Source organism: Ursus americanus, chromosome 18, assembly GCF_024610735.1.
Source record: "Ursus americanus isolate L20-20 chromosome 18, mUrsAme1.1.p, whole genome shotgun sequence".
Taxonomy (NCBI): domain Eukaryota; kingdom Metazoa; phylum Chordata; class Mammalia; order Carnivora; family Ursidae; genus Ursus; species Ursus americanus.
Genome location: NC_142144.1, coordinates 3,951,594 through 3,977,622, shown reverse-complemented (window position 1 = coordinate 3,977,622; position 26,029 = coordinate 3,951,594). Strand labels below are relative to the sequence as shown.

General features: G+C 54.7%; 1 protein-coding gene across 2 annotated transcripts in view; it reads right to left on the bottom strand.

Annotated features, from left to right (window-relative positions):
• Window positions 1–5,672: 5,672 nt before the first annotated feature.
• AK8 (adenylate kinase 8) overlaps window positions 5,673–26,029 on the bottom strand; it is a 121,869-nt gene continuing 101,512 nt past the window's right edge. For both annotated transcript variants that reach the window (XM_045771027.2, XM_045771028.2), the window contains 2 exons: window positions 11,085–11,165; window positions 5,673–9,957 (listed from right to left, as the gene is read on the bottom strand). In XM_045771027.2, the coding sequence (XP_045626983.2) occupies window positions 9,720–9,957; window positions 11,085–11,165 (319 nt within the window). In that variant the 3' untranslated portion in view covers window positions 5,673–9,719. The remainder of the gene's footprint in view (window positions 9,958–11,084; window positions 11,166–26,029) is intronic.

Below are 26,029 nucleotides of genomic sequence, written 5' to 3'. Positions count from 1 at the left end.
GGGAGCTGCCGGCCGTGGGCAACAGCCGGCGGTGACTCGGCCGGAGTCAGTGCATCCCTGTGCCTTGGGCTCGTTCCGGAACGAGGTATGAGGAACGCAGGGGGAGGTGATCGGGAGAGCAGCAGCAGGACGTGAAGCTATGTTCTCAGCAGGGAAGGAGCATGTGTTGAGTTCCTCAATGAAGTGCGGATCCGGCCTTTCCGCAGGGGTGCAGTGCGGAGCGCCGCCGGGGAAGCGGGACCCAGAGCAGGATGAGAAACCGAATACCCCCCTCGGAGTAACAGCACGACTGCTCGAAGTCACAGGCAAAGACAAAACTTGTAAGCAAAGAAAAATAAATTCCCTTGCAAGGAGCGGGAGTAAGACCCCAAGGAGGACTTCCGACGGCGACGGGCGCAGTGGGAAGGCTGCTGGCGCGGGAAGGAAGGAGCCGCCGCGCTAGAAGGCGGAGCACCGCCAAACGCCCCTCAAGAGTGAAAGTGACGATTTCGGGCGAGAGCGGGAAATAACGCGTCACCCGCAGACCAGCACCAGGGGAGATTCTAAAGGGCAGGTGGGTGGGCAGAGGGCAGGTCTGAGGAGCGGGGAGCACCGCAGGGCGAGCGGGCAGCAGCTGCGGACAGCACACAGGACACGCCTCGGGGGCTCGGCGCTCTGTTCCCTAAACGCCCGCATGGCCTAGGAACAGGAAAAGCGAGTCCACGAGACTCCAAAGTCTTCTCCAGGGTCGCCACTTGAAGAATAAAAGGGTCTATCATTAAGCTAATAAAGGGGGGAAATTAGAGCATAATTTTAAATAACCCAAAACTCAAGAAAGGAGAACAAATTAACATAGACTAGGCTGGGAAAATGAAAAGCAGGTAAGGTAATGGATTCACACCCAAACCCAGCACCGATTACATTAAATATAAATGAACAAGCAATCCCAATAAAGCAAGGGTTGTCCGACCGATAACAAACGTGCTGCTTTTAAGTGATCAACATAAAATACCTAAAAATTTATAAATATAAAAAATCCAGAAAATTTGAAAGAATGGAAAAGGAAGCTGATGTCCATTCGCGTCCCCAGGCTTCATGCCACACGGGCACGGATTTCTATCAACCCGACAAAGGTACTGTGTTTTAAACCCTCACTTGCCTTCGCCCTGGCAGCCGTGACAAAATACCATGGGTGTTCGGGGGGCTTACAAACACCCGAGCTTTATTCCTCACCGTTCTGGGGGCTGGGAAGGGCAAGGGCAGGGTGCCAACAAGACAGGTTCCCGGGCCCGTGGGTGAACAGCCGCAGGCCTTTACCGCAAGGGCCCCACCTTCGTGACCATCTAATCTTATCACCTCTCATCACATTGCTGGTGATGAATTTTCTCTGCTTTTGTTTGCCTGATAAATGTACTTTATTCTCTTTAAAAAAAAAAAAGTGGTTTATATGCAGTTCTTTCTCCAGTCTCATCTTTGGAGAATATTTTCACAGGATATAGTGAGGGGGAACAATTCTATTTCTCCCGCACCCCCCAGCACATTAAAATTCTAGTTCCACTGTTCTCTGGCCTCTATTGTTTGAAGTTATTTCCTCCCTACATGTAATGTCTTTTTTTCTCTCTGCTTCTAAGATTTGTATTCCTACTCCTGTCCCACTTGTCGGCAGCTCCAGGAACCCAGCGGAGGGCCGGCAGTGTAGCTTCCTGCCTCGGCCTCCATCGGCATCTGTGGCCCTGAGGCCGCTCTCCAGCTGCACCCAGAGGTGGGGGGGAGCTCCGCCCCCAGGGGGCTCGGGGCTCAGTCTCATGGCCGTGGCGTTTGTGGCTGCTCAGGCCTCCCTGGCATGAGCCAGCTTCTCAGACGGGTAACCAGCTATTCACCCCCCCATGTCCAGGTCCCCCCTTCCCCGCCTCACCTTTCCCCCTCCTCTGTGCTTCCTCAGAGTGCCCCCCAGACAACCTGCCCGCAGGGGAGCCCTTGCTCACAGCCTGTCCTCCGGGGAAGGAAACCGGAGCGAGCGGGCCAGAGGCGGCCCTACAGAGCCGGCCGTTGAGGGGATTCCGGAGAGACACAGAGGTCAGGGGTGGTACGGTGCCGGCGGTCTCCTAGCCTCCAGTCAGGCTCCTGAGACGAACTCAGGTGTGGGACGGGGACTAGAAAACGCCGGATGCCCAGATGCCCGGATCCCAGTGGCTCGCAGTCCCGTTCGTGCCCTGGCCAAAGGAGAGGATCTCCGATGGCCCGGAGGCCACGCTCGGGTCACCTACAGCCTCCCAAGATGGCATAGCCCCTCGTCTGGGCCCCCTCCCCCCTCAGCCCCTCCAGGCCAATACTAGGGTGAGTTTCAGCCTGGTCCACGTGGGGAGGGACAGTCCCTGCCACGGAAGGACAGCACCACCTCACCACGGGGCCTGGGACTGGTGCTGACAGAAACCAGGGGGTTGGGCCGAGAGGGAGAACAGTAGCCATGACACGGGGAGCCTATGTTGTGGAAGTGCCCTGGGGGCCTCGGGCGGGGACACCTGGATGGGTCCTGCGTAAGGATGACGACCGACTGAAGCCCGCAGACACGGCAGCCTCAGCGCTCAGCGCGGAACCACCTCCCCGGGAGGGCAGAGTCGCTGGCGCGCTGGGACGGGTTCTGCGAGGCCGGAGCCCACCAGCGACCAGCTCCCCAGGAGACCCCAGAGGACACTCCTCGGGCTCAAGACCACGGCGGGGCCCTGGGGCCAGTGACTGTCCCCTAGGCCAGGAGGGACTGTCGGAGTTGCTGCCAAGGAATTGGACTTGCTGGCATCAGAGAGGGTGGGATTCGGGCAGAGCGGAGGCCCGCCCGGCGGGTCGAAACCTCGGGAACTCTGCTTACCACACCCAGCAGGTGACAGCCTTGTCACACGGGCTCCGTGGCCATGGCTCATGGACCAGGAGGTTCTTACGGGTGAGGCAGCTGTTCAATGAGGGTAGGGTCTGATACGAACCAAAAATGCCAAGCCGCTCTGTGGTCCTTTCCCCAATCCCGGAGCCCACCTTCAGGATGGATCTCCTGAGCGGCAGCTCTCTGCCCCCTGCAGCTGGGCCAAGCTTCTAGAAGGCCCTGAATCTGCTGCCTCCAGCCGAGAGGTGAGACTCACCGGAAGCCACACGGAACTCTGGTGGATCGCAAGCGTGACCGTCACCCTAACGACGTCCAGGCGGTGGCAGTGGTGGAGGCCCGAGTCAGGGGTGACGCTCCAGGGACTCCAGCTCTGCTTCCCCGACTCTGCTCCTCTGAGCTCCACCCTCTGCACGTGGCCGGAAGTGGGGCCCAGGCCTGGCTGCGCGCACGGGGGCAGGAACTCGGGGCGCCAGCTGAGCCCATCAGCTCCTGCTGCCTCGTGCTGCCACCCCGCTCACGGGCTGCCACCGCACTTCTCCAGGTGACCCGGACCGGCCTCCACGGCGATGGCACCTTCCCCACCCTCCGTAGCCCTGCCGAGCTTCCTCCGCTCCACGTTCTCTGTTCTCCCAACAACGGGCTGAGCGGTCTCCATGTGTTGAGCTGATTCTTCACGTTTCCTTCTGCAAAACACCTGATTGCGTCGTTCTCATGTTTGTCTCGTCAGTCACGAGTGTGTTGCTACTTAAGCCGATTTCAAGTGTATTCCATGTTAAACATGAACATGTAACATCCCGCAGAGGCCACAGACCGTTAAGTGTGCGGCTACGATTTGAGTGTGACCACTACGCACCGTGACAGACAACACGGGCCTCACCCCAGGCGGCCCCTTGGCGTCCGGCCTCAGCCAGGGAACCCCCACGGGTGACTTCACTGTTTCTGATTTCTATTGACAATGGAGGGATCGAGAGGGTACAATGCTAAGCAGGATAAGTCAGTCAGAGAAGGACAATCACCCCATGATCTCGTAGGTGGAATTGAAGAAACTGAACAAATAGGCAAAGGAAAAAGAGGGAGAGACAAACCAAGAAACAGACTGTTACCACAGAGAAGGCCCTGCTGGTGACCAGAGGGGCGGCAAGAGGGGGAAGGGAAGCAGGTGATGGGGACTCCGGAGCGCACCTGTCGTGACGAGCGCGGGCGAGGTATGCAAGTGTCGAATCGCTCTGTTGTGCACCTGAAACCGATAGAACACCGGGTGCTGCTACCTGGGATTGAAACTAACACAAACCAATCGACAGAGACTTGTGTTGTTTCCAATTTGGGACCACGAACCTCCCTGCAGGAGACTTTTTGTGCTGTTCTCCTGGGGACAAGGGGACAGGAACCGCGGGTCTGAGGGTGGGCACATGGAGCAGGGAGTGGGGGGTAACAGCCTCACACGTCTCCAGACCGGCTTTCCCTCCCACTGTCCAGTTACCCAGTACCTTCAAGAGAGTTCCCTCCACGCTTTGCGGGAGGTGGGCTTGCGGGCAGAGCGGGTCTCGCTGTGATTACTGAAGAGTGTGAGCTTGTTCCCATGTTGATTGGCCGTTCCTGTTTTCTGCTAACTACCTGCTCCTGTCTGTTCGCACTTCTCTACTTGGCTGCTCGGGGTTTGGTGATCTGTAGGAGCCCCTTACCTATTCTGGGCCCCCAGCCCCGCTGTATTGAACACATTGCAAATCTTTCCTGCCCCTCTCTCTCCTGCCTGTGGGGACTCCGCGCTGTCTCTCCCGGCCTCCCACGCAGAGACCTTTTCTCCCGCAGCGGCTCCAGGCCACCAGCTCAGCAGACACATCCGGGGCAGCGCTGGCCTCGCCCGTCTCGGGATCGGTACTTTCTCGTCGCCTTCGGTCTCTATATTTCCAGTTTTTCTTGCCACCTCGGTTATAATTTTAGAAGGGTTCCCCCGCCCCCATATTTCGTTCAGGGTATTGCCACTAGGGCTTTACGAGGGGTCATCGGGACATGTCATCTGCCACCTTGCCAGAGACCGGAGTCTCCAGCTTCGTTTGCATGTTTGTGTTCTGTGACGATCTCCTAGAAAAGCAATGCAGCGATCCTCAAGGGTCGGGCCCACAGACACCGATCAGCAAAGGGATGTCTGCTGGAAAGACGGGTTTCCAGGCCTTCCGCACACCTGCAGGATCAGGCCGTCAGGGGTGGAGCCCCGGGCTGTTCACTTTAGCCCGCATTCCAGACGGTGGCCAACTGCCCTGCACAGGGCGCCCCTCCCAGGGACACGCAGCTTCTTAAGTGAGAGAGTGAAGGGGGCTCCTCCTCACGCCACACGGCACAGTTAACTCACGACGGCCCACTGGCCCAAACGTAAGAGCCCAGACTACAGAACTCTCAGGGGAAAAGAAGAGAGTAAAGTCTTTGTGACTTTGGATCCAGCAAAATCTTCCCAGATGTGACACCAGAACTGTGAGTGACAAAAAACCAAACAGAACCTGTCAACGTGAATTTTTGTGTGACACACAGTAGCCCATCCAGACGGGGGCAGACAACGCAGGAGCAGGAGCAATAGTTCCACGTCCTACATCTGATAAGGGACTTAGATCGGGAACATTTAAGGAACTCATAATTCAATCATAAAGACAACTCAGGGGCACCCGGGGGCTCAGTCGGCTCAGCATCTGCCTTCGGCTCAGGTCACAACCCTGGGATCCTGGGATCGAGCCCCACATCGGGCTCCCCACTCATCAGGGAGTCTGCTTCCCTCTCTCTTTCTCAAATAAATAAAATCTTTAAAAAAAGCTCTGAAGACCAGCTGTACAACTCACAAATACTGTATTGTACACTGAAAAATTCGTTAAGAGGGTAGATCTCATGCTTAGTGTTGTTACTACAATTTTTAAAACACTGGTGTTCATCCCCACCTATCTAGCCATCCGCCCACCTGCCCACCCACCTGTCCATCCATCCACCCACCCAAACTTCACTCAACTTATCTCTGGTGAATGACAATCAAGGGTTTTATCGTGGCAAGGGTGGGACTGCACATCCTATGTGATATGCTTCTCTTGTGTTGTTTGGGTATTTTATAAGTAACGTTGCAGTAATAAAAATATTTATAATTATTTTTAAAATGGAAGTATGTTCCATGGTCAAATATGTCACTGTCCCCGTTCCGGTGAATCCTCATATGAGCCTCAGCTCAGCTTCCGAGTCCCCTTCACCTCCCCTGGGGGGCTGCCCCAACCTGGCTTCATTTAAAGTCTCCCCTGCCCGCTCCACCAGCTCCTGGGCACCCGTCTAGTCTAGTCCTAAGCACGTGGCTACGCCCGAGACCCGGGTCTGGCGCCCGAGGCACAAGAAGGGGAGCATGCTGGGAGGACAGGGCAGAGATGGGGCTCAGGAACCATGGGAAATGAGATGGCCTCTCTTTGCCTCTCGTCTCTCTCTCTTCATCTTTGTAAAGCGGAAGCTTCGCAGTGGCAGAGTCCATCCTTGTGTGCTGTCTCCCCAGAGCCAGGCACGCAGGAGGCGCGCGCTACTGGCCGAGTGCACGAGGCGGTCGGGGGCCTGCCTCACGCTCTGTTGCCCCGCTGTGCTGTGCACGTGCCAGGAGGGCCCCATGCTCTCCCTCCTGCAGCAGCAAGAACAGTCATCAGCTGCCCTTGGTTCTCCTCCCAAATTCCCGGGACAGAGAAGCTGGCTGCCCGGCTCAGAGTGCCCAGCAGGTGTAAACCTGGTCCACCAGTAGAAGGCCCTGTGAAGGCTGCGGGTGGGGCCGGCAGACACCCCAAAGGGGCCTCGGCACCTCTGGATCTCCATGGCCAGGGGAGTATGGAAGGGAGGGGACAGGCACAAAGGCAGACCTAAGCCGCACTGGGAGCCGAGGGGCAGGGAGAGTCCGCGGTGACAACGTTCCGATAAAAGAGACTGGAAACCACCCCAGCAGCTACTTTAATGAAGACAAGGTGCAAAGCGATTTGTTCCCTGGCAAGTTACCGTTAATCGGACTCCGTGGGTAACTTCAAGCACAGCCACTGATCTAGAAATCAGCCAGCTGTTTGCCCTCCAGCTTCGGGACTGGGCCTCTCGGGGCCGGGGAGCCCCAGACCCAGCATCGCAGGGGCTGGAACTCGATGCTCACACACTCCAGGCCGGCCGCGCAGTTGGTCTGGGGGCTGGAGCTGAGGGCTGGTTAGAGGGGCCGGGCCCGCGGGCAGCCTCGCAGCGAGGAGCGAGGAGCGGGGGAAGCTTTGTATGCAAAGCAACACGAGGGGCGGCGGCAGGGAGGGGAGGAGGCCCTTTGCTTCGCTCACACCGTTTCCGGGGGAGCGATTTACACGAGCCCGAGCGTGTTGGGCCGACCCCGCGCTGCGCCCCAGCCTGCCGCACACCCGAGGGGCATGCCTGGGGCCCGCATGCCAGTGCATCTCAATGAAGCCCGCACTGTCCCCGCTGTCCCACAGGCTCCGGAGGAAGCCAGGATGCTGACGGGCGCGGGAGGCCGCAGAGACTGCAGAGACCAGCACAGCGATCCTGGTCCCCGTGGAGCCCCTCTGTGCGGCAAGCCCTGCGGCGACAGCACGGAAAGCAGGTGCCTACCCCAGGCTCACGTGGAGTTCAGGGACCCATAGGGCGCACTTGGGGGGCCGACCCCTCGCTGCCACCTGCCACGGGCAGCCTTGGGCAAGTCATTGAACTCCCAGCCCCAGTGTCCTCACCTACGGGTAAAACCAGCACTGACCTCTGGCGGAGTTGTGAATTAGGTGAGACAGAGCCAGGGCCTTCATCCTGCACGTACTCTGTGCCCTACCCTATTTTTGGCCTTAATCTGCATTAAGTAATCCCGCAATACTTCCTCAGCATTGCCTAGGAGGCAATGACTATTTTTCTCATCTTACAAGGATCCAGAGAGGTTAAGAAACCTGCCCGAGATCACACAGCAGCATGGGGACCCAGGCTGCTAGGTTCCGCGGCCCGGACATCTCAGAGCAGGCACAGAGCACGCAGAACCGCTCTGATGGGCAAGTGGCCGGCGGCAGAAGAAGAGCTAATGGTGTGGCCGGGCCCAGACAGCCGGGCGTCCACAAAATGAGCATTAATACGTGAATACGTGAATGTTTTGTGTCTTTGGCTAAGGATTTACATCCAAATGTTATTTCATGGGAGAGTTCTGGTAAAATGAGACCACGTTCTCTGGGATGCGAAACGACAAGCAGAGGAGTAGAGTGGGGGTAAGGGAAGCAATCCTAGCCAGGCCAGGGCTGGCCACCTCCCTGCTTTACTGTCTCCTCCAGTCTGGGGGTGCCGGGTATGAGCGGGCAGTCTCCTCACGCGTGGAGTGCTTGCAGCCTGGCCGTGTGGTCTGCAACTGGGACGACGGGCAGGAGCCCACTGTCAGGGAACTTTCAGGGTAGACACCCCCTTCCCTGCGGGGGTTGGGAAGAAGGGGGGTCTGGGAGGGGAAGGCCCCTGATGGAGTTTCAGGAGGTGAGACCCAGTGCCTGAACGGGGCAAGAAGAGAGGATTGAGGGCTGAGTCACCCAGCAGAAGGGAAGCTGCGGAGGCCAGGACACCACTCTGGAGAGAGGCCAGGACACCTGTGAGGCCTGACGGGGCAGGTCTGGGCTCGCCCTGCCTGCAGGAGCAAGAGAGCAGGCCCTGGGGCTTGGCTCGACCCCCACCAGCTGCTGGCTGCTGTGGTTACTGGCTGCCATGGCCGGGACCAGGGTCAGACCGTGGCTGGAGGGGTTTGGGCCACCCCAGGCTAGAAGGGGCCTGAGGCCTGCGGCCCAGAGTACCTAAACACCCTCAGAGCCAAGAGGCTGGAACCACAGTCTGGGGCCGGTCCCTGCCGAGGCCCCACAGGCAGAGTTCCAGAGCACCAGGTTCAGGGGTCGCGTGCATCCAGGGGACCTGAAGCAAGTCACTTACCCTCTGTGGCTTCAGGGTCCTCTTCTACGGCTGGGGAGATCACCCGGGAGGCGGGAGGAGGGGGAGCTCACGGATCAGCCGAGGATGTCGCCATCCTATCCCCCTGCTGTCCACGCCCGTGTACTGCAAACTCTGCAGGCCCCAGAGGCGCTGTTTCCCTGGGACCTGAGAACAGGCTTCTGAGTGGTTCTAGCACATTCTTTTTTTTAGAGAGGGAGAGAGAAAAAACCTTAAGCAACGCGGGGCTCAGTCTCACATCCCTGAGATCATGACCCGAGCCGAAATCAGGAGTCGGACGCTTCAGCCACCCAGGCGCCCGGGTTCCAGCACATCTCAAGCAACAGTTAAGTGTGTTGAGAAACGCGCTCTCCCACGCGGCAGCCAGGAAGCCACCTGTACCTATTTATATGTAAGTTAGTAAAAATTGAGTGCAGTTTAAAAACCATCTCCTCGTGGCGCTGGCCACGTTCCAAGCGCTCAGTAACCCCTGCGGCCCAGGGGCTGCGGGCTGGGCGGTGCAGGGAGCGGGCGTGCCCAGCACTAAGGGACGGGGCTGCTCGAGAGAGGGGGGCTTTTAAAAATTTCTTGAGCGCTTGCGTGTGCCTGGCACTGGGCTGAGAGCTTTCCCTGCGCCCCATGAGCAGGGACTGGCATGACCCCTGCTTTGGTTGTAAGTGAGGCTCTGAGGGTCCATTCGTCATCCGAGGGCGCACGGTGCGTGGGTCCCGGCGCCCTGCTGCACTCCGCTGCCTCCCTGGGCTTGGTCCGTCCCGTGGTCCCAGACCCCGAAACAAGGCCACCTTCTCGCCACCTCACCTTGAGGACACGCAAGACTGCACCCAGCACTCTTTATTGGCTCGGCCGAGGTTCCGGGAGGTTGGGGAGGGCACTAACTTTGCTTCCCTGCGGGATGCTCCCTGCTCGGAGCCCATCAGGGGACTTTCTTGGGCAGAGGGTTAATGATCCCACTCTCTATGTATTCAAACACTGTGTACGGGTCCTGGTCCGCGTTGACGGTGATGGCGCGCTTATAGAACTCCTCCAGCTCCACGGAATTCCGGTAGAACAGATCCATTTTGACCCTGACTTGCTCTTCAGTATCCTTTGGGTTCTGCAGGAGGCGGGCCTGGATTTCCATGGTTGCAGGGGGCTTGTACATGAGGTGGTACCTATGAGAGAGCGGGGGAAGCAGGTGACCTACGGTCTGGCCCAGAGGGCAGGGGAAGAAGGGGCCTTCCGTCCCCCTGTTGACCCAGTTGGTCACCGTCCCCACCACCACCAAACATTTACGGTACGCCGGCTGTGTGCACGTCCTCGGCCAGGCCCTGGTGTTCCACAGACGCAAAGCATGGCCCCTCCCCTGGGGGAGGATGCAGGCCAGGGACAGGTGGACAGAATAGAATATATTAAGTCCCCAATTCCTTTCTTTCTTTCTTCCCCTTCCTTTCTCCCTTTTCTTCTTCCCTGTGAAGAGTATTTATCAAGCATCTGCTATCTGTCTGAATTATCTGCTCCTGGCAATGCGAGGCAAGCAAGACAATGTTGGCTCTGTGCTCCTAGAGCTTGCAGCCGAATGGGGGAGTGGTCCATAGTAACAGCGACTGTGAGCAGAGAGGACAGGAAGGGCCACAGACGGTCACTGCGGGAGGGACCCCAGGGGCAGGGCGGCATGAAGGCCATTGCACTTGATTTGGGTCCGTGAGACCGTCCTTGGCAGCAAGGACGAGAAATCAGCCTCTAGTTTTGAAAAATCCTGGTATTTCTTTTCCCGCCCCTCCCCGCTTCACTCCTGAGTCCCCCCCCAGAAACGTGGCCCTGGGTGCGAGAGGATGGAAGCTTCTACATCGTGGGGACGTCCGACGGCGCTGCAGCCCCGACACGGGGACTGTACTTGGTGGGACTGCAGGACGAAACTCCGAGTTCGCCTTGTGACTCGGTGGCCCCAGGCGGGCCGGTTCCCACGCGGACCTTAGTGCAGCAGCTACGTCGGCAGCGTGCATCACCTCGAGAGGTGTCCGGAGGCACCCGCCCACTCCGGCCACGTCCCATGCTGGGTCAGCACTGCCGCTTTCACCTCGGACGTTCATTCCCTGGCTACTCTTCGGGCAGAGGGTCCACAGACACTGGCCAGAGAAACGGACTGGAGGGACCCCCTTTCTAGAGTCTTCTGTCAGCGTCATCCCCAGACCCATCCTGCTGTGGCATCATCAGTCAGCTGGACGGACGGGGCAGGCTCCCCAGCAGGGCCGGAGCCCCAGGGCCCTCAGAGGGCCAACCCCCGGGGCCGGGCACAAACCTTTCTCCCGTGACGGGATCGACTCTCCTCAGGGTCAGCCGCTCAATGACAGAATCGAATGGCACATTCAGGAAAAACACCCTACGGGGAGAGAACAGCACCACGTCAGCCGGAGGGGACCCTGGGCTGGACTCTGGGCACCCGCGACCAGGGCCGCGTCTTCCCCGCACAGGGGCGGAGCCTCAGGAGTCTTTCAGGGGCTCCGGGTACCAAGCTCTCCAAGGTCACCGGGGAGAGATGTAGGCAGAGGCCTCCCTGCCGTGGAAGCTCGGGTTAGACTCCACCTCCAGGGGTGCCTGGGGGGTTCAGTCGGTGAGGCGTCCGCCTTCGGCTCAGGTCAGGATCCCAGGGTCCTGGGATCGAGGCCCGCATCAGGCTCCCTGCCTGCTTCTCCCTCTGCCTGCCGCTCCCCCTGCTTGTGCTCTCTTTCTCGCTCGCTCACTCTCATTCTCTGGCAAATAAATAAATAAAATCTTAAAAAAAAAAAAAAGGAATCCACCTCCACCACGGACTTGCCATGTGGCCTTGGGCCACTCACACAGCCTCTCTCAGACTCAGTTTGCTCAGCTGCAAAATGGGCTAACGACAGTTCCCTGGTACTGACGATCTGAAGACAGGAGGCGCGGGCCAAGCCAAGTGCAGGGCCTGTGCACAGTCGGCGCTCAAATGCGGCAGCTAAGGCTGAAACATCATCCTTCTTGTCACAGGACAGCCTTCCCGAGAGTTCAGGCCCCTGGCTGCCGTGCCCTCCCGCAGAGCTGGGGTTGTTCTCAGCTCCCCCACTTTCTCTTTCACAAAGGAGCCCCGGACCCAAGGGAGCAGGGCCTTCAAAAGGAAACAGCGCAGATCAGAGCCCAGCAGGAAAGACACAGTGCCCACTGCTGACAACCCCGGTCTCTCCTAAGTCCCTACTGCAAAAGGCCAAAGCCCTGCTTTTTGGCAACGGGATCCTTTTTTCATATAAAACTGGAGGACAGGGATTCTCGATCGAGGGTGATTTTTCCTCGAGAAGACATTCGGCAATCCGTGGGACGTTTGTGGTCGTCACAAGGAGCTGGGAGCTACAGCATCTAGCGGCTGGAGGTCAGGGATAATGCGCAGCACCCTAGAATGTAGGACAGTCCCCGCGCAGAGAATTACAGCCCCGATGTCAGTGGCGCCAGGGTCGGCAGATGGGACAGAGGAGAAGGGCGGGCCCTCTGGGTGGGACGGGTGGGTGGGGGGTGAAGGGCCAAAGGTTCACGGCGCCTCTCACATGTCTAACGCAGGCCGTGCCTTCTAGTGTGAAACCATCCCAGAGTGTTTTTAAAGAATTAACTTCTGCAATATTCCACTGCTCGCTCACCCGCACTTATTCACCCTGTGATTGACCATACGTGCATTCATTGGATGCCTGCTGTGTGCCAAGCATTGCAGTAAGCTCCCGAGTTCACCGCCTGCCATGCGGAACCGACACACAGGACTCAATGGGGTCATCATCACGGACATCTGGGTTCGATGACTGATGTGCGCACCCTCCACTGGCGACAACATCAGTGACGACGACACCAGTGACAAGCACTCCCCGTGAGCCCTAAGCCTGTTCGTTTCACTTCCAAGTCAGTAAACCCAGGCAAGAAGCAGCTCTGAGTGCGCGAAGAACGCACACAAATGAGATTTCCGGCCTTCGCTCTCGGGGTGGAGCCCCCTCGGGATGGCTGTCCTGCCCCGTCCGAGTTAGAGAACAAAGGCGGCCTTCACCCCGGCCCAGAAATGCTGATTCGGCAGGCACTGGAGGGAGCCCAGGATGCCCCCGAGCCTGGGACCCGCTGGCTGGGGGAGCACCCGGGCCAGGGACTCCGGGCCAGGCACCCCTCCAGGTCCCGTGTCCCCTCGGAATTAGATGCAAATGGTTGACCACGTGTATTTGCTGGGAGGGGATGGCTCCATGGGTCTCAGATTCTCAAAAGCGGGCCATTTTTTAAAAATACGTCACTTTTGGGGCGCCTGGGTGGCACAGCGGTTAAGCATCTGCCTTCGGCTCAGGGCGTGATCCCGGCGTTCTGGGATCGAGCCCCACATCAGGCTCCTCCGCTATGAGCCTGCTGCTTCCTCTCCCACTCCCCCTGCTTGTGTTCCCTCTCTCGCTGGCTGTCTCTCTCTCTGTCAAATAAATAAATAAAATCTTTAAAAAAAAAATACGTCACTTTTTAAAATTTTTAACGGACGCATAGTTGACACACAATGTATTTTAGTTTCATGTGCACAACGTAGTGATTCGACAATTATATATGCATCATGAACCGACAATTATACATGCGTCATGAATCGACAATTACATATGCGTCATGAACCATTCCTACGATAAGTGTAGTCACCGCCAGAAGTGATCACAATACTATTGACTGTATTCTCTATGCTACACTTCTCATCCTGGGGCTTATTTATCTCATAACTGGAGGTGTGCACCTCTCAATCCCCTGCGCCCATTGCGCCCATCCCCCACGTCCCTCCCCTCTGGCAACCACCTGTTCGTTCTCTGTAGTCATGAGTCTGCTTCTGGGTTTTGTTCGTTCATTTATTTTGTTTTCTTCTGTTTAGATGCCACATATGAGTGAGATCATATGGTATTTGTGTTTCTCTGACTTACTTCACTTAGCATCATTCCTTCTAGGTCCATCCAGTTGTCATGAATGGCAGGATTTTGTTCTTTTGTACGGCTGAGGAATATTCCACGGCGTATCTACACACCACGCCTTCTTTATCCAGGCGTCTGCTGGTGGACACTGGGCTGCCTCCGTATCGTGGCCACGGTAAATAATGCCGCAGTCGAGGGCTCCCCTTTCGCCGCATCCTCGCCAGCACTGGCTGTTTCTCATGTTGTTGATTTTAGCCATAACGGCAGGTGTGGGTCGTATCTCACTGTGGTTTTGATTTGTATTTCCCCGACGATGAGTGATGTGGAGCGTCTGTTCATGTGTCTATCCACCATCTGGATGTCTTCTTCAGAAAAATGCCCATTCAGGTCCTCTGCTCATTTTTAACTGGATTATTTGTTTCTTTGGTGTTGAACTGTGGGCGTTCTTTAGACATCTTGGATATTAAGAAGGCCTGCCAATTCTTTTTTACTTTTTTTTATGATTTATTTATTTGCTTGAGAGAGAGAGTGGGGGATGGGCAGAGGGAAAATATCTCCAGCGGACTCCCTGCTGAGCATGGAGCCTGATGCAGGGCTCGAGCTCACGACCCTGAGATCATGACCTGAGCTGAAATCAAGAGTCGGTCCCCTAACCAACTGAGCCACTCTGGTGCCCTGAAGGGGTACCATTTTTAATTTTTTTAAGATCTTATTTATTTGAGCGAGAGAGAAAAAGAGCATAAAGGAGAGCGAGCACAAGCAGGGGGAGGGGCAGAGGGAGAAGCAGGCTCCCCCTGAGCAGGGAGCCCAATGTGGGGCTCAATCCCAGAACCCCAGGATCATGACCTGAGCCGAAGGCAGATGCTTAGCCGACTGAGCCACCCAGACACCCCAAGGGGTGCCAATCTTTAAAGATGGTTCTGGGTCACTGATGTGAGTCAAAGCTGCCTGTTTTACTGAGATGAAGGACATGCCGTGGCCGCCTGAGGAGGGGGCAGCTGGCCCGCTCCACGTGCTGCACGCAGGCACTTGCTGCTTCCCTGGGCTTACAGAGGCCTGCTGATGGTCCTGATTCCCCCTGGGAGCCACCCTGGTCCTCTCTCATCCCTGTGACATGGTTGAAGTTAACCCACCCCAAGGCTGCAAGGCTGGGCATGAGGAAGGCCCGAGGGGCGGCCAGTCTGAGTGCCAGCTCCTCCTGCCCACAGGAATTGGATCAGGAAGCAAGCTGATCCAAGCCAGGCCAATGAGAGGCTGCACCGTGGCATGCCAGAAAGGAGCTTCCTTTTTGCTGGTGCTGCTAAGCTGATGGTATGGGACCTGGTGCTGGCTGGGGCCTGCACCCAGATAAAGCCTACCTGAGAATGAAGCCCACCCTGAGAGAGAGGAGAGACACGGTCTGGGGCCCTGGATCAAGCTGTACCTGATGCCGACACAGCCCTCAATGTTTCTCTGACATGAGTACATAAATCTCTTCTTTTGCTTAAGCTGGTTTGAGCTGGGTTTCCTGCAGTTGTCCCCCAAAGGACACCTAATACTTCTCCTAGTCTCTTAGATGCCGCTTGCTTGTAGAAAATGTGTAAACTTTAAAAAACTGTGAGTCCCTGAGCCAAACACTCTCTCTCCTTCAAGGCAAGTTCTCCCCCTGCCTTTCGTCTCTCTGCCTCATTTTGCCCACACTGTTTGCTTAGGTTTGCTTCTGCCCAGCTGCCAAGAAGCCCCTCGCTGGTTCCTGATGAAAGCCGCAGCTGCCCCTCCACGGAGCGCGCGCAGTGGCTTCCCCTGCAGCCTGGGGTCCAGGAGCCACGAAAACCCACTTCTTCCTGCACATGTTCTTGATAATGATTTCCATTCACAACGTGCTGCAAAATAACAGCCACCGAATAAAACATGCGAGATCGGGGAGCGTCTGAACAGGGGAGCACAGGTGTTTCAACGAGCTTTTATCCCTCGAGCTCCAAACACGCTGGGCCCCCCCTCCCACCCCCGAGACTTGCGAGGCCCAACAGCAACACCAAAACACGGCTGTCACCGCGGCTGGCGGCGCCACTCCGGATGCAGACGCCAGTAGAAAGGAAGCCAGTTTGGAAATCCCTGATAATTGATGCTGTTTCGTAAACAAACAAGCCCCAATTGAAAGATTTTTTTAACCCAGCATATCAAGACTGCTTGTCGTCATTCAAGGGAATGGCTTGTGAAAGGCTGGCAGGATCAGAAGCGCAAGGACACCAAATTGGTACTTGAAACACGTCGCTGGGAAAAGCCGCACTGGAGAAGGAGCTGTGCTTCCACGCTGGAAGCTTCTGATTAGCCGGGCTCCTGGAGCCGCGGTGCCAGAGCCGGGGGCAGGGTGGAGTGGGGAGCCTGAGCAGCCCTGCAGAGATGCCCGATCCCATGAGTGCCTCACCTGGCCGGGGTTTTGCATTCTGCTCTCATTGACACGGTTACACAGCCAGCGGAGACAGAGTACGGAGACAGCAAAGACGGCCAAGACTACCCAAAGCAGGGTGGCAGGCAGCAGCACCCCCTGCGGGGAGCGCGGGGCTGCTAGGACTCACCAGGGGCGAGGGCTACACCTGCCTGGGGGCTTGCAGAGCTTCAGGCCGACGGAGGCCTCAGGAGGGAGGCGGAAGGCCCCCTGGGAGGCCTCTACTCCCTCGCTACTCAAAGTGGGGTCCCCGTTGAGCAGCACCAGCACCACCTGGGAGCCCAGCACCCACGGAACTGGGAGTCTACACTGTTACCAGATCCACAGTGACTCCTACACACGACCAGGTTGAAGAAGAGCTGCCCCCTTCCCATGTTTTCAAGATGTGTCTGGTGTTGAGAATCATGGGGAGGACTTGCCTGAAATACAGATTCTGGGCACCCCTCTCAGAACTATCAAACCAAAACCTCCAGGGGCAGGACCAGGAGACCCATATTTGTAAATCAGCAGCTCAGGTGACCGAGTGCTCAGGCGGGGGTGGGAACCAGGGCTCTAATCCCAGACGTCACCCTTGGCCACATCCTGGAACCACCAAAGGAGCTTCGGGAATACTGAGGCCTGGTCCCTGCCCCCTGGAGCTTCAGCTATAATTGGCCCAAGATGAGGCCTGGGAATGGAGACGAGCAACTACAGTAAGTAGTCAAGGCCGAGAACCAGTGCTCTGATCCGATCCGCTCAGTGTACAAGGGGGGAAACTGAGACCCAGAGAGATCAGGGCTCATACTCCGCCACCCAGGGCACTGGTGCCTGATACCCAATGGCAGCTGGGATCTCTTGACTCACCCTCATGGTGCCCCCTCTGGCCACGCTGCCTGGGGTTCTGTTTGGGGAGCAAAGGAAACCTTTCTCAAAGGCCTTGAAGCTTACCACCTGCTCCAGAACTAAATTCTCTGGAAGTTGAGGGATGGAACCTTCTCTGGACCCACACATGGATTTGGTAAATTGAGAGATACGATATATAACTGACTTGAAATAAAAATGGTTCCCACTACTGCCCAGAGGCAGGGCTCTGCCCTTGTTAACCCCTTGCAAGCCTCCACTAGGGGCAGAACCCTATGCAAAGCACCAGGGCATAACTACAATGAGACCACTTCACACTCATTTGGACGGCTGTTATAAAAAGCCAGCAAATAACAAGTGCTGGCGAGGCTATGCAGAAAGTGGAACACTCGTGCATTGCTAGTGGGAATGCACTGTGGAAAAGGCCGTGGTGGTTCCTCGAGAAAGTAAACATAGGGCCCTACGATTCAGCTATTCCACTTCTGAGTGTACATCCAAAACGAGGGAAAGCAGGCACTGGAACAGACATTTGCCTACCCAAGTTCACAGCGGCATTATTCACCATGCCGAAAGGTGGAAATAACCCAGATGTCTATCGATGGATGACTAGATAAACAAAATGTGGCGTATACACACAATAAAATATTCTTCAGCCTTAAAAGGGGATGAAATCCCGACAGCCGCTACGACGCGGATGAACCTTGAAGACATTGCACTAAGTGAAGTAAGTCAGACGCAAAAGGTTGACAATTGTTTGGCTCCATTTCTACGAGGTGTCTAGAGGAATCGAATTCACAGAGACAGAACACAGAACGGTGAGCGCCAGGGGATGGGGGGTGGGATGGGGAGTTAGTGTCTAATGGGGACAGAGTTGCAGATGAGGAAGATGAAAGAAGTTCTGGGGATGGATGGTGGTGAGGTCGCACAACACTGTGAATGTACGTACTGCTACCAAACCATATACTTAAAAATGGCTAAAAGAGTAAATTTTACATTAAGTATATTTTATCTGAATAAAAAATAAGTGCTATGGTGTAGTTTATAGACATGATGGTAAAGGCAGGGGGAGGGGTGGCTCTCTGGCCTTAAATAACCTTACAATTTAATGAGGTTCTTAATATACACATGTGTACAAATAAATGGATAGACCAAAGAATATGAACCATAGGATAGTACTAATTCTAAACTAACTGTAATGCCAATGCTACACAAACGTTCAGAAGACAGAGGAGGAGAGAATAGAATTTACCTTATTAGGCAGCCTTTCCCTGATATCCAAAACCAGACAAAGACACTACAGGAAACCATAGACCAATATCGCTCAAGAATGCAAAAGCAGGGGCGCCTGGGTGGCACAGCGGTTAAGCGTCTGCCTCCGGCTCAGGGCGTGATCCCGGCGTTCCGGGATCGAGCCCCACATCGGGTTCCTCCGCTATGAGCCTGCTTCTTCCTCTCCCACTCCCCCTGCTTGTGTTCCCTCTCTCGCTGGCTGTCTCTATCTCTGTCAAATAAATAAGTAAAATCTTTAAAAAAAAAAAAAAGAATGCAAAAGCAAAAACACTCAATAAAATGTTAACAAACTGAATCTAGCAATGTATAAAAAGGATAATACATTACGACTAGGTGTGGTTTTGCCTGGGAATGAAAGCCAAAACATGCAAAAATCAATCAATGTACTCTACTATATTAAAGAAGAAAAACTATACAATCATCTCAACAGATGCAGGAAAAGCATTTAACAAGATTTTATGTCAACTCCTGATAAATACTCAAAGCAAAGTAGAAATAGAAGGTAACTTCCCCAACCCAATAAAGGATATTTACAAAAAAACTACAGCTAACATCATATTTAATGGTGAAAGACTGAATGTTCCCTTAAGACTGGGAACAAGGTAAGGTTGTCCATTCTCACCACTTCTATTCAACATCCTACCAGAAATCCTGGTTAATGCAATATGACAAGAAAAGGGAAAAACGTGCATACAAATTGAAAGGGAAGAAATAAAACTGTCTCTATTTGTTGATGACATAATCATCTAAATAGAAGTACCAAAGAATCTTCAAAAAGGTTACTATAACTAATAAGTAAGTTTAGTGAATTCACAGGATACAAAATCAATGTACAAAAAAATAAATTGACTTTCAAGGTACCAGCAACAAACAATTAGAAATTGAAATTTTAGAGGGCGCCTGGGTAGCGCAGTTGTTAAGCGTCTGCCTTCGGCTCAGGCCATGATCCCGGCGTTCCGGGATCGAGTCCCACATCGGGCTCCTCCGCTGGGGGCCTGCTTCTTCCTCTCCCACTCCCCTGCTGTGTTCCCTCTCTCGCTGGCTGTCTCTCTGTCACATAAATAAATAAAATCTTTTAAAAAAAAAGAAAAAAAAGAAATTGAAATTTTAAAGTACCATTTACAGGGACACCTGGGTGGTTCAGTCAGTTAAGTGTCTGCCTTCAGCTCAGGTCATGATCTCAGGGTCCTGCGATCAAGCTCCATGCTGGGCTCCCTGCTCAGTGGACAGTCTGCTTCTCCCTCTCCCTCTGCCCCTCGCCCTGCATTCTCTCTCTCAAATAAATAAATTAAAACTCTTTTTCAAAAAGTACCATTTACAATAGTATAAAAATGAAATACATGTAAAGCTAACAAAATAAGATCTGTGTACTGAAAACTATAAAACAGTGATGAAAGAAATCAGATTTAACTAAATTGGGGAGTTATACCATGTTCATGGACTCAGAGATTCGATATTGTTAAATTGTCAGTTCTCCCCAAATTGTAGATTCAGTGTAATTCCAACCAAAATTCCAACAAGGTTTTTTTTGAAGATTCTACACCAGTTAACTCTCAAAGTTATATGGAGAGTGTTTCTGGAAAAGAACTGGATTCAGTAAAACAACGTGGAAAGAGAACAAATTGAATGCAAGGCTTACTACAAAGCTACAATAGTCAGGATAATATGAGTGTTAGTGAAAGGTTAGACACATAGACTAAAGGAACAAAAGAGAGCCCAGTAATAGACTGTCACAGATATGGCCAATTACTTTTCAGCAAAGGTGCCAACACAACTCAATGGATAAAGGTGTTTTTTCACCCTGTGGGGCTGGAACAATTAGACCCCCAAATGCAATTAATGATAATAATAATCTTGACCCATACCTCATACCATACACAAAATCTAAGTCAAAACAGATCACAAACCTAAATATAAAACCTAACACTACAGAACTTCTAGGAGATCTCTGTGACCTGTGTTAAAGATTTCCTATAAGGACACCAAAATCATAACCTGTAAATGAAAAAAACTAATGTCAGATTTCATTTAAAATTTCTGCTCTTCAAAAGACATTAAGAAAATGAAAGATCTACCATAGACCAGGAGAATACATTTGATAAACGTATACCTGGATAAAGGATTTGTACCCAGAATATGTAAAAACGTGAATCCTATACACAACAAGTGAGATAAGGAAAGAGCCACAAATAGATCCCCAACTGCCCTGTTATTTCCAAACGTGAAGTTGAAATTGGGAAAGTCTGATCCAGGAAAACAGTTTCCTGAAAAAGGCTCAAACTGCCCCCTCCTTCCGCAATTCTTTCAGAGCCTGGAGGGCTGTGGGGAGCCCACCGGAAGGCAGTGGTGCTATTCCAGCTTCACGTGAAGACCTGGCCTCTGCCACACGGAGCTTCTTTTGGGGGCTGGGACACTCGCAGAGCTCACGCTTCTGTGTACGCTGCAGCGACCCTGGGGCTTCAGTATAATCGGGGGGGTCCTCCCTCCGGGGGGACTGTGCAGTGGCCACCACTGATGCAGGGAACCAGAGGGAAAAATGCAAAACGGCACCACGCATCAGCACTTGGGATGGTCTGCTCATCTTTAACTCGAATTTGCGCACATGACACCCAGAGAGGGCACACAACACTGACACTGTTGTAAAACAGTCCTTGTACAACAGCAGCCCGCAGGGCGCTCGTAGGGCACAGAGCGGGAGTGACCACTTTTTATGGACTTGTCGGGACAAGACCTCCTGCCAGTCTAAGGGTGGAGAGCAGTGGCATCCGTGTCTAGAGACAACTGCATCGGGGGCTGGGGAGGAGGAGCAAGTGAATTATGCACAGACTATCAGGATATAAAAAAAGGAAATTTGGGCCACCTGCAGGAGAATTCACGCCGCGGAACACGGGAGGCGGGAGCTGTCTGAGGACAGGCGCTGGGGCTGCCTTGTCTGCATCCTTCGTGCTAGACACGTGCTAAGGGCCAGGTAAGCATACAGTGAGCGGGCGGATGTTGACCGCGATGCCGGGGGAGGCCTGACAGAGAAGCACCCCAGCATGGGGACCACTACCCCCCACCAGATCCTCGCGGCAGGTCCTGGGCCACAGGTGCAGGCTGCGGCTTCCCGGCACAGCTGTCGTGGAGACTGTGTGCAGGATAGCACGGTGCCGGAGAGAGTTTGGACGCAAGCCCTCCCCGGAGTCTGGAACGGGCCGTGGCCAGAGCTGTACAATTTTCACTCTGTGTATTTTTTACTCTGACATGTGTCCAATTTGAAAACTAAAGGCCAGGCCTTGCCGCCTCATGTGAAAAGCCCACGCATCGTGCCTCCTGCCCTCAGGCAGCAGCCGCCGGCTTCCCTCGCTCCCCGCTCCCCACTCCTTAAAAAAAGAGGCTCCCGCTGGCCATTTCTTGTTTAAAACTGTGCATAATTGATGATGGCAAATCTACCCTGGCTGGCTCTAAAATCTCTCCAGGGGCAAGAGGAACTCTCTCTGACTGTCATTAACTGGTAAATCAGCGGGCTCTCCTGGCAGTTTACCAGGCGCCGCACAAAATGCAGCAGTCTGGTTTGGGGAGAATGACCCAGGGATCAAATTCCTGCATAATCGGTCTCCATTTTAAAGTCATCTTAAAATTTCTGCCTGCTTCACCACTGGGAAGAAAGAGAGTCATTCCTTTGCACACCACCACCCAGACACTCCCTCGACATCATGAAATGCAAATCACCGGAAGCCAGAAAGTTCTGCAAACTTTTCCCAAAGAGAAAGGCGAATGAGCTGAAGGCAAAAATGACAGGAGGCGAGTGGAACGCTAGTGGGAGCGATGTGACAAGACGGGCCGGGTGTGTCAGGCCAGGACACCCTCCGGGCTAGCAGCTCTCCGCCTGCAGACACACAGACGCGGGAGCTCTCCACGGGGTCCCTCCAGCTGCAGGCAGTCCCCACGTCCAAACTCGTCCCGACGCTGCGCACACACCCGTGTCACCTGTGCCCACGCTCTCCCAGCCAGTCAACCACCTGCTCCAGGCACGCAGTGTGACGCAGCCACATGGGTCCACACAGATCACCCCCCTCCCCCCTGGCCGCCCTCCAGCTCCAGGTCTGAGTTTGAGAGGGGCGGGGCTCACGACCCAGCTGGTCTCCTCCATGCGCTCATGACACGAAGTTCCTGAATGTTCCTGGAAACGCACAGTCTTCCTCGGGCACTAGCCAGCCACACCACACCTTCTAGCTCGTACCCAGAGTGTTTGCTGGCCACACCAACAGCCTGCTGGCTCAGGGCCCCTCTGACGGTAGGAACGCTGGTCAACACCAAGCAGCACCAAAGTCCGCCAGTGTGGACACCCGTCCAAATCCACGGGTCAGCAGCAGTCCCGAAAGAACATCTGAGCTGGCGGACACTTCGTCAGTGGCCGTCGCGTGGCTGACACACAGGCGCTCCATCAGATCTCCCTTTAAGAAAGAATCTGGCTCAGTCGTAAGGAGTGTGGTCGGCTGACAGCCTCCAGCTATAAGTATCTTCTGGGACTCGAGCCCTGTGTCCATGTTTCTGACATATTTACTGAGATATAATTCACCCCTTGATGATTTTGACTATATTCACAGAGTTGTGCGACCATCAGCACGGTCTAAGTTTAGGGCATTTTCATCCCCTGCAAAGGGAACCCTCTGCCCACAGGCATCCCTCCCGTTCCCCTCCCCCAGCCCCTGGCTCCTGGTCTGCGGATTTGCCTACTCTGGACATTTCATATAAATATAACCATACCGTACGCAGCCCTCCAAGTCTTCATTTAGGAGACTAGAGAAAAACGAGGAGTACCCCACAAGGTTGTTAAACACGATAACCCAGATCCAGCACGTCAAGCACACGAATAACAGATTATCACGTGGGCCTGCGTGCCTGGCACCTTCCACGCAGCCTAATGTTCCCGAGAATCCCCGCACCGCAGCGCGCCTCAGAGCTTCATCCCCTCTTATGGCCAAGCGGTGTTCCACTGAATGGGCAGCTCTCGTTTTGGGTAGCCTTTCACCACCGGATGGACATTTTAACCCCAGCTTCTGAACAAGGGCATAGCGTTCTGGGTCTGGCTGTCCCGCCCGGTGCAGCCGCCCGCTGTGGGTGAGCCTTGCTCTGGAGCTCCTGCCGGGCTGGTGGAGCCCAGGTCGGGCCGGCCTCCTGACCCCACGGCTCCCCTGCCCCATCCCGCCCCAGCCCCTTGCCCTGGTTCAGCAGCTGGCTCCATATCAAGCTTTTGATGCTCCTGACTCCGTCTCAGTGTCTGCTTCCTGGAGAACCCAACCAGTGACATATGCCCTGCAAGGTATCAGGAGCCTTGAAGTCGTCAGTCCCCTCTGAGTGGCAGCTTCCCGCTCCCACGTGTGCCGCCGCCAGACTGCTAGTTCCTGGGGCAGGAGAGAGAGGGGAGCAGCAGAACATGGGCTCTGAGATCGGAAAGATCTGGGTTCAAATTCTAGCGTCATCTTCTGGGTCACCCTTTTACCCTCTGAATGTCCCTGTATGAGGATTACAAGGAAACAGGACCTCCCAGGGTTAGTTCACGGATTAAATATGATAACCCATACCAAGTGCTGAGCGTACGTAACAAGAGACTGTCCACATGCGCCAACATGCCAGGCACTCTTCTAAGCCCGACGCACCTGAGACCAGCTTCTCATCACAATCTTACAAGGGGGAACATTATCCCGTCCACGACAGCTGCTGAGAGAATGGAGGGACGGAGAAGTTCCGCGGCCTGCCCAAACTCACCAGCTCCAACGCGGCTCTGATGGTTGACTTTTTAAAAAATATTTTATTTATTTATTTGAGAGAAAGAGAGAGAGGCAGAGGGAGAAGCAGACTCCCTGCTGAGCAAGAAGCCCAATGTGGGGCTCAATCCCAGGACCCGAGGATCATGACCTGAGCCCAAGGCAGCTGCTTACCCAACTGAGCCACCCAGGCGCCCATGATGGCTGATTTTATGTGTCAACTTGAATGGGCCACAGAGTATCAGATATTTGGTCAATCATTCTTCTGGGGGTAGCTGTGAGAGTGTTTCGGAGATTAACATTTACATAGCTGAACGGAAGGCAGCAAACTGCTTTCCCTGCTGTGGGTGGGCCTCATCCAATCAGTTGAAGGCATGAATAGAACAACAAGGCTGACCCTCCCCTCAGCTGGGGAGACTTCCTCCTCTCTGATGGCCTTCGAGTGGGGATAAGGGCTTCTTCCTGTCTTCAGATCTGATGAAGTGGGGGTGGGATCAACATTTATACAACCCCATCCTCAAGGCTCTCTGGACCTCACTTCAGAATAGTTCAGACCAAAGCCCTCCTGTCTTCTGGCTCTTCCTGGGTCTCAAGCCTTCCAGCTTTTGCTAACTCACCCCACAGATCTTGGGAGTTGCCAGTCTCTCTATTGCATGAGCCAAGTCCCTAGGATAAATCTTTTTTCTCTGTATACAATATACATCCTATTGGTTCTGTTTCTCTGGAGAGTCTTAACACAGTGGCAGAGCCAGGACTCAAACCCAGGCAGGCCGCTCTGGGGTTGGTGCAGCTGACTGCCTCAATCTGCTGTGAATTTGCTAAAAGAGGAGAGAAGGATGGAAGGATGGAAGGGAGGGAGGGAGGAAGGAGGAAACGGAGGGAGGGAAGGGGGATAGGTAGGTCTTAGCCTACCCCCTCCTCAGCACAAACCACAGACTCCCACGTGTGGTTCAGCTGTGGCTCTCTGGGGTTGGGCTGCGCAGAGTCCCACAGGTTCAGAGCCAGCTGGAGTCAATGGCATCTTCTCCACTTCAAGCAGGCCAGCTCCAAGGGACTTGAATCAGGGAATGCAGCAGACAGCAAGGGGGCCTCCTCGTGCGCCTTTGCTCGCAGCCCAAACTGCCAGCCCCTGGCACTGCTCTAGGAGCAGGAATTTGCTTCAAGGACCAGAGAGCAGGGTGTGGAAGATTTGGACCCTTGGACCCCCTGGGAAACGAGTGCCTCTCCTTGTCAGCAGTCCCGAGACAGGGAGCAGAGGGAGGGGTAGGTGAATTCATTTCGAGGTTCCCTTTCTCAGAGCCACTCTCCATCAGTGACAAACGCTGTGTTAGAATGCATCCCTGGTGAAGCGTCCTCAGCCTTGCCGCTTCTCTGCCCACGGTCAGAACCTCCATTCTGGACTTTTCCACCCTATGTTTTAAGGGGCTACAGGGAAGCTTCTGTTTTAACCCCCTGCACAGCTGGGGTTTGCCTCCATGAACCTCTCCTAAATATGGTTTACTTCGTGGCTTCGATTTTAAGCCTTTGGCTCATATTAGCTACGACCCCCATCACCATTCCGGTCCCTGCCAATGTTTACGTACTTACTGCATGTATGAAGCGTGTTACACACATGTGTTGTCCCATGTAATCCTCGCAGGAGGCACATGACCCAAGTCCTGTGATCCTAACCATTTCAAGGGTGAAAACCTCTCAGGCCCCCGGGAGGTTAGGTGATGCCTGCAGGCTGGGCTCCAGGTCTGGCCACTCTAGGACCCTCCTTCCCACCCTCCCGGCTGCCTTCATATTTGTAAAATAATTCGGCTTCATGCCCTGTGGTTTTAGAGCGTCATGAGGCTTCTGCTGAGAATCAGGGCACGGGAAAGTGAACCCTGAAGCAATTTCGAAGAGCCAGTGCAGTGAGGTGGGGGCGGCGCCCCAGCCTCCAGGCTCGTGGGACCCCGCCTCAGATCCCCCGTGGGCGGAAGCCACCACCTCCTCTGTGTGGCCACCCGGCTCCCCAGGGCTGGGACCCCCTCCT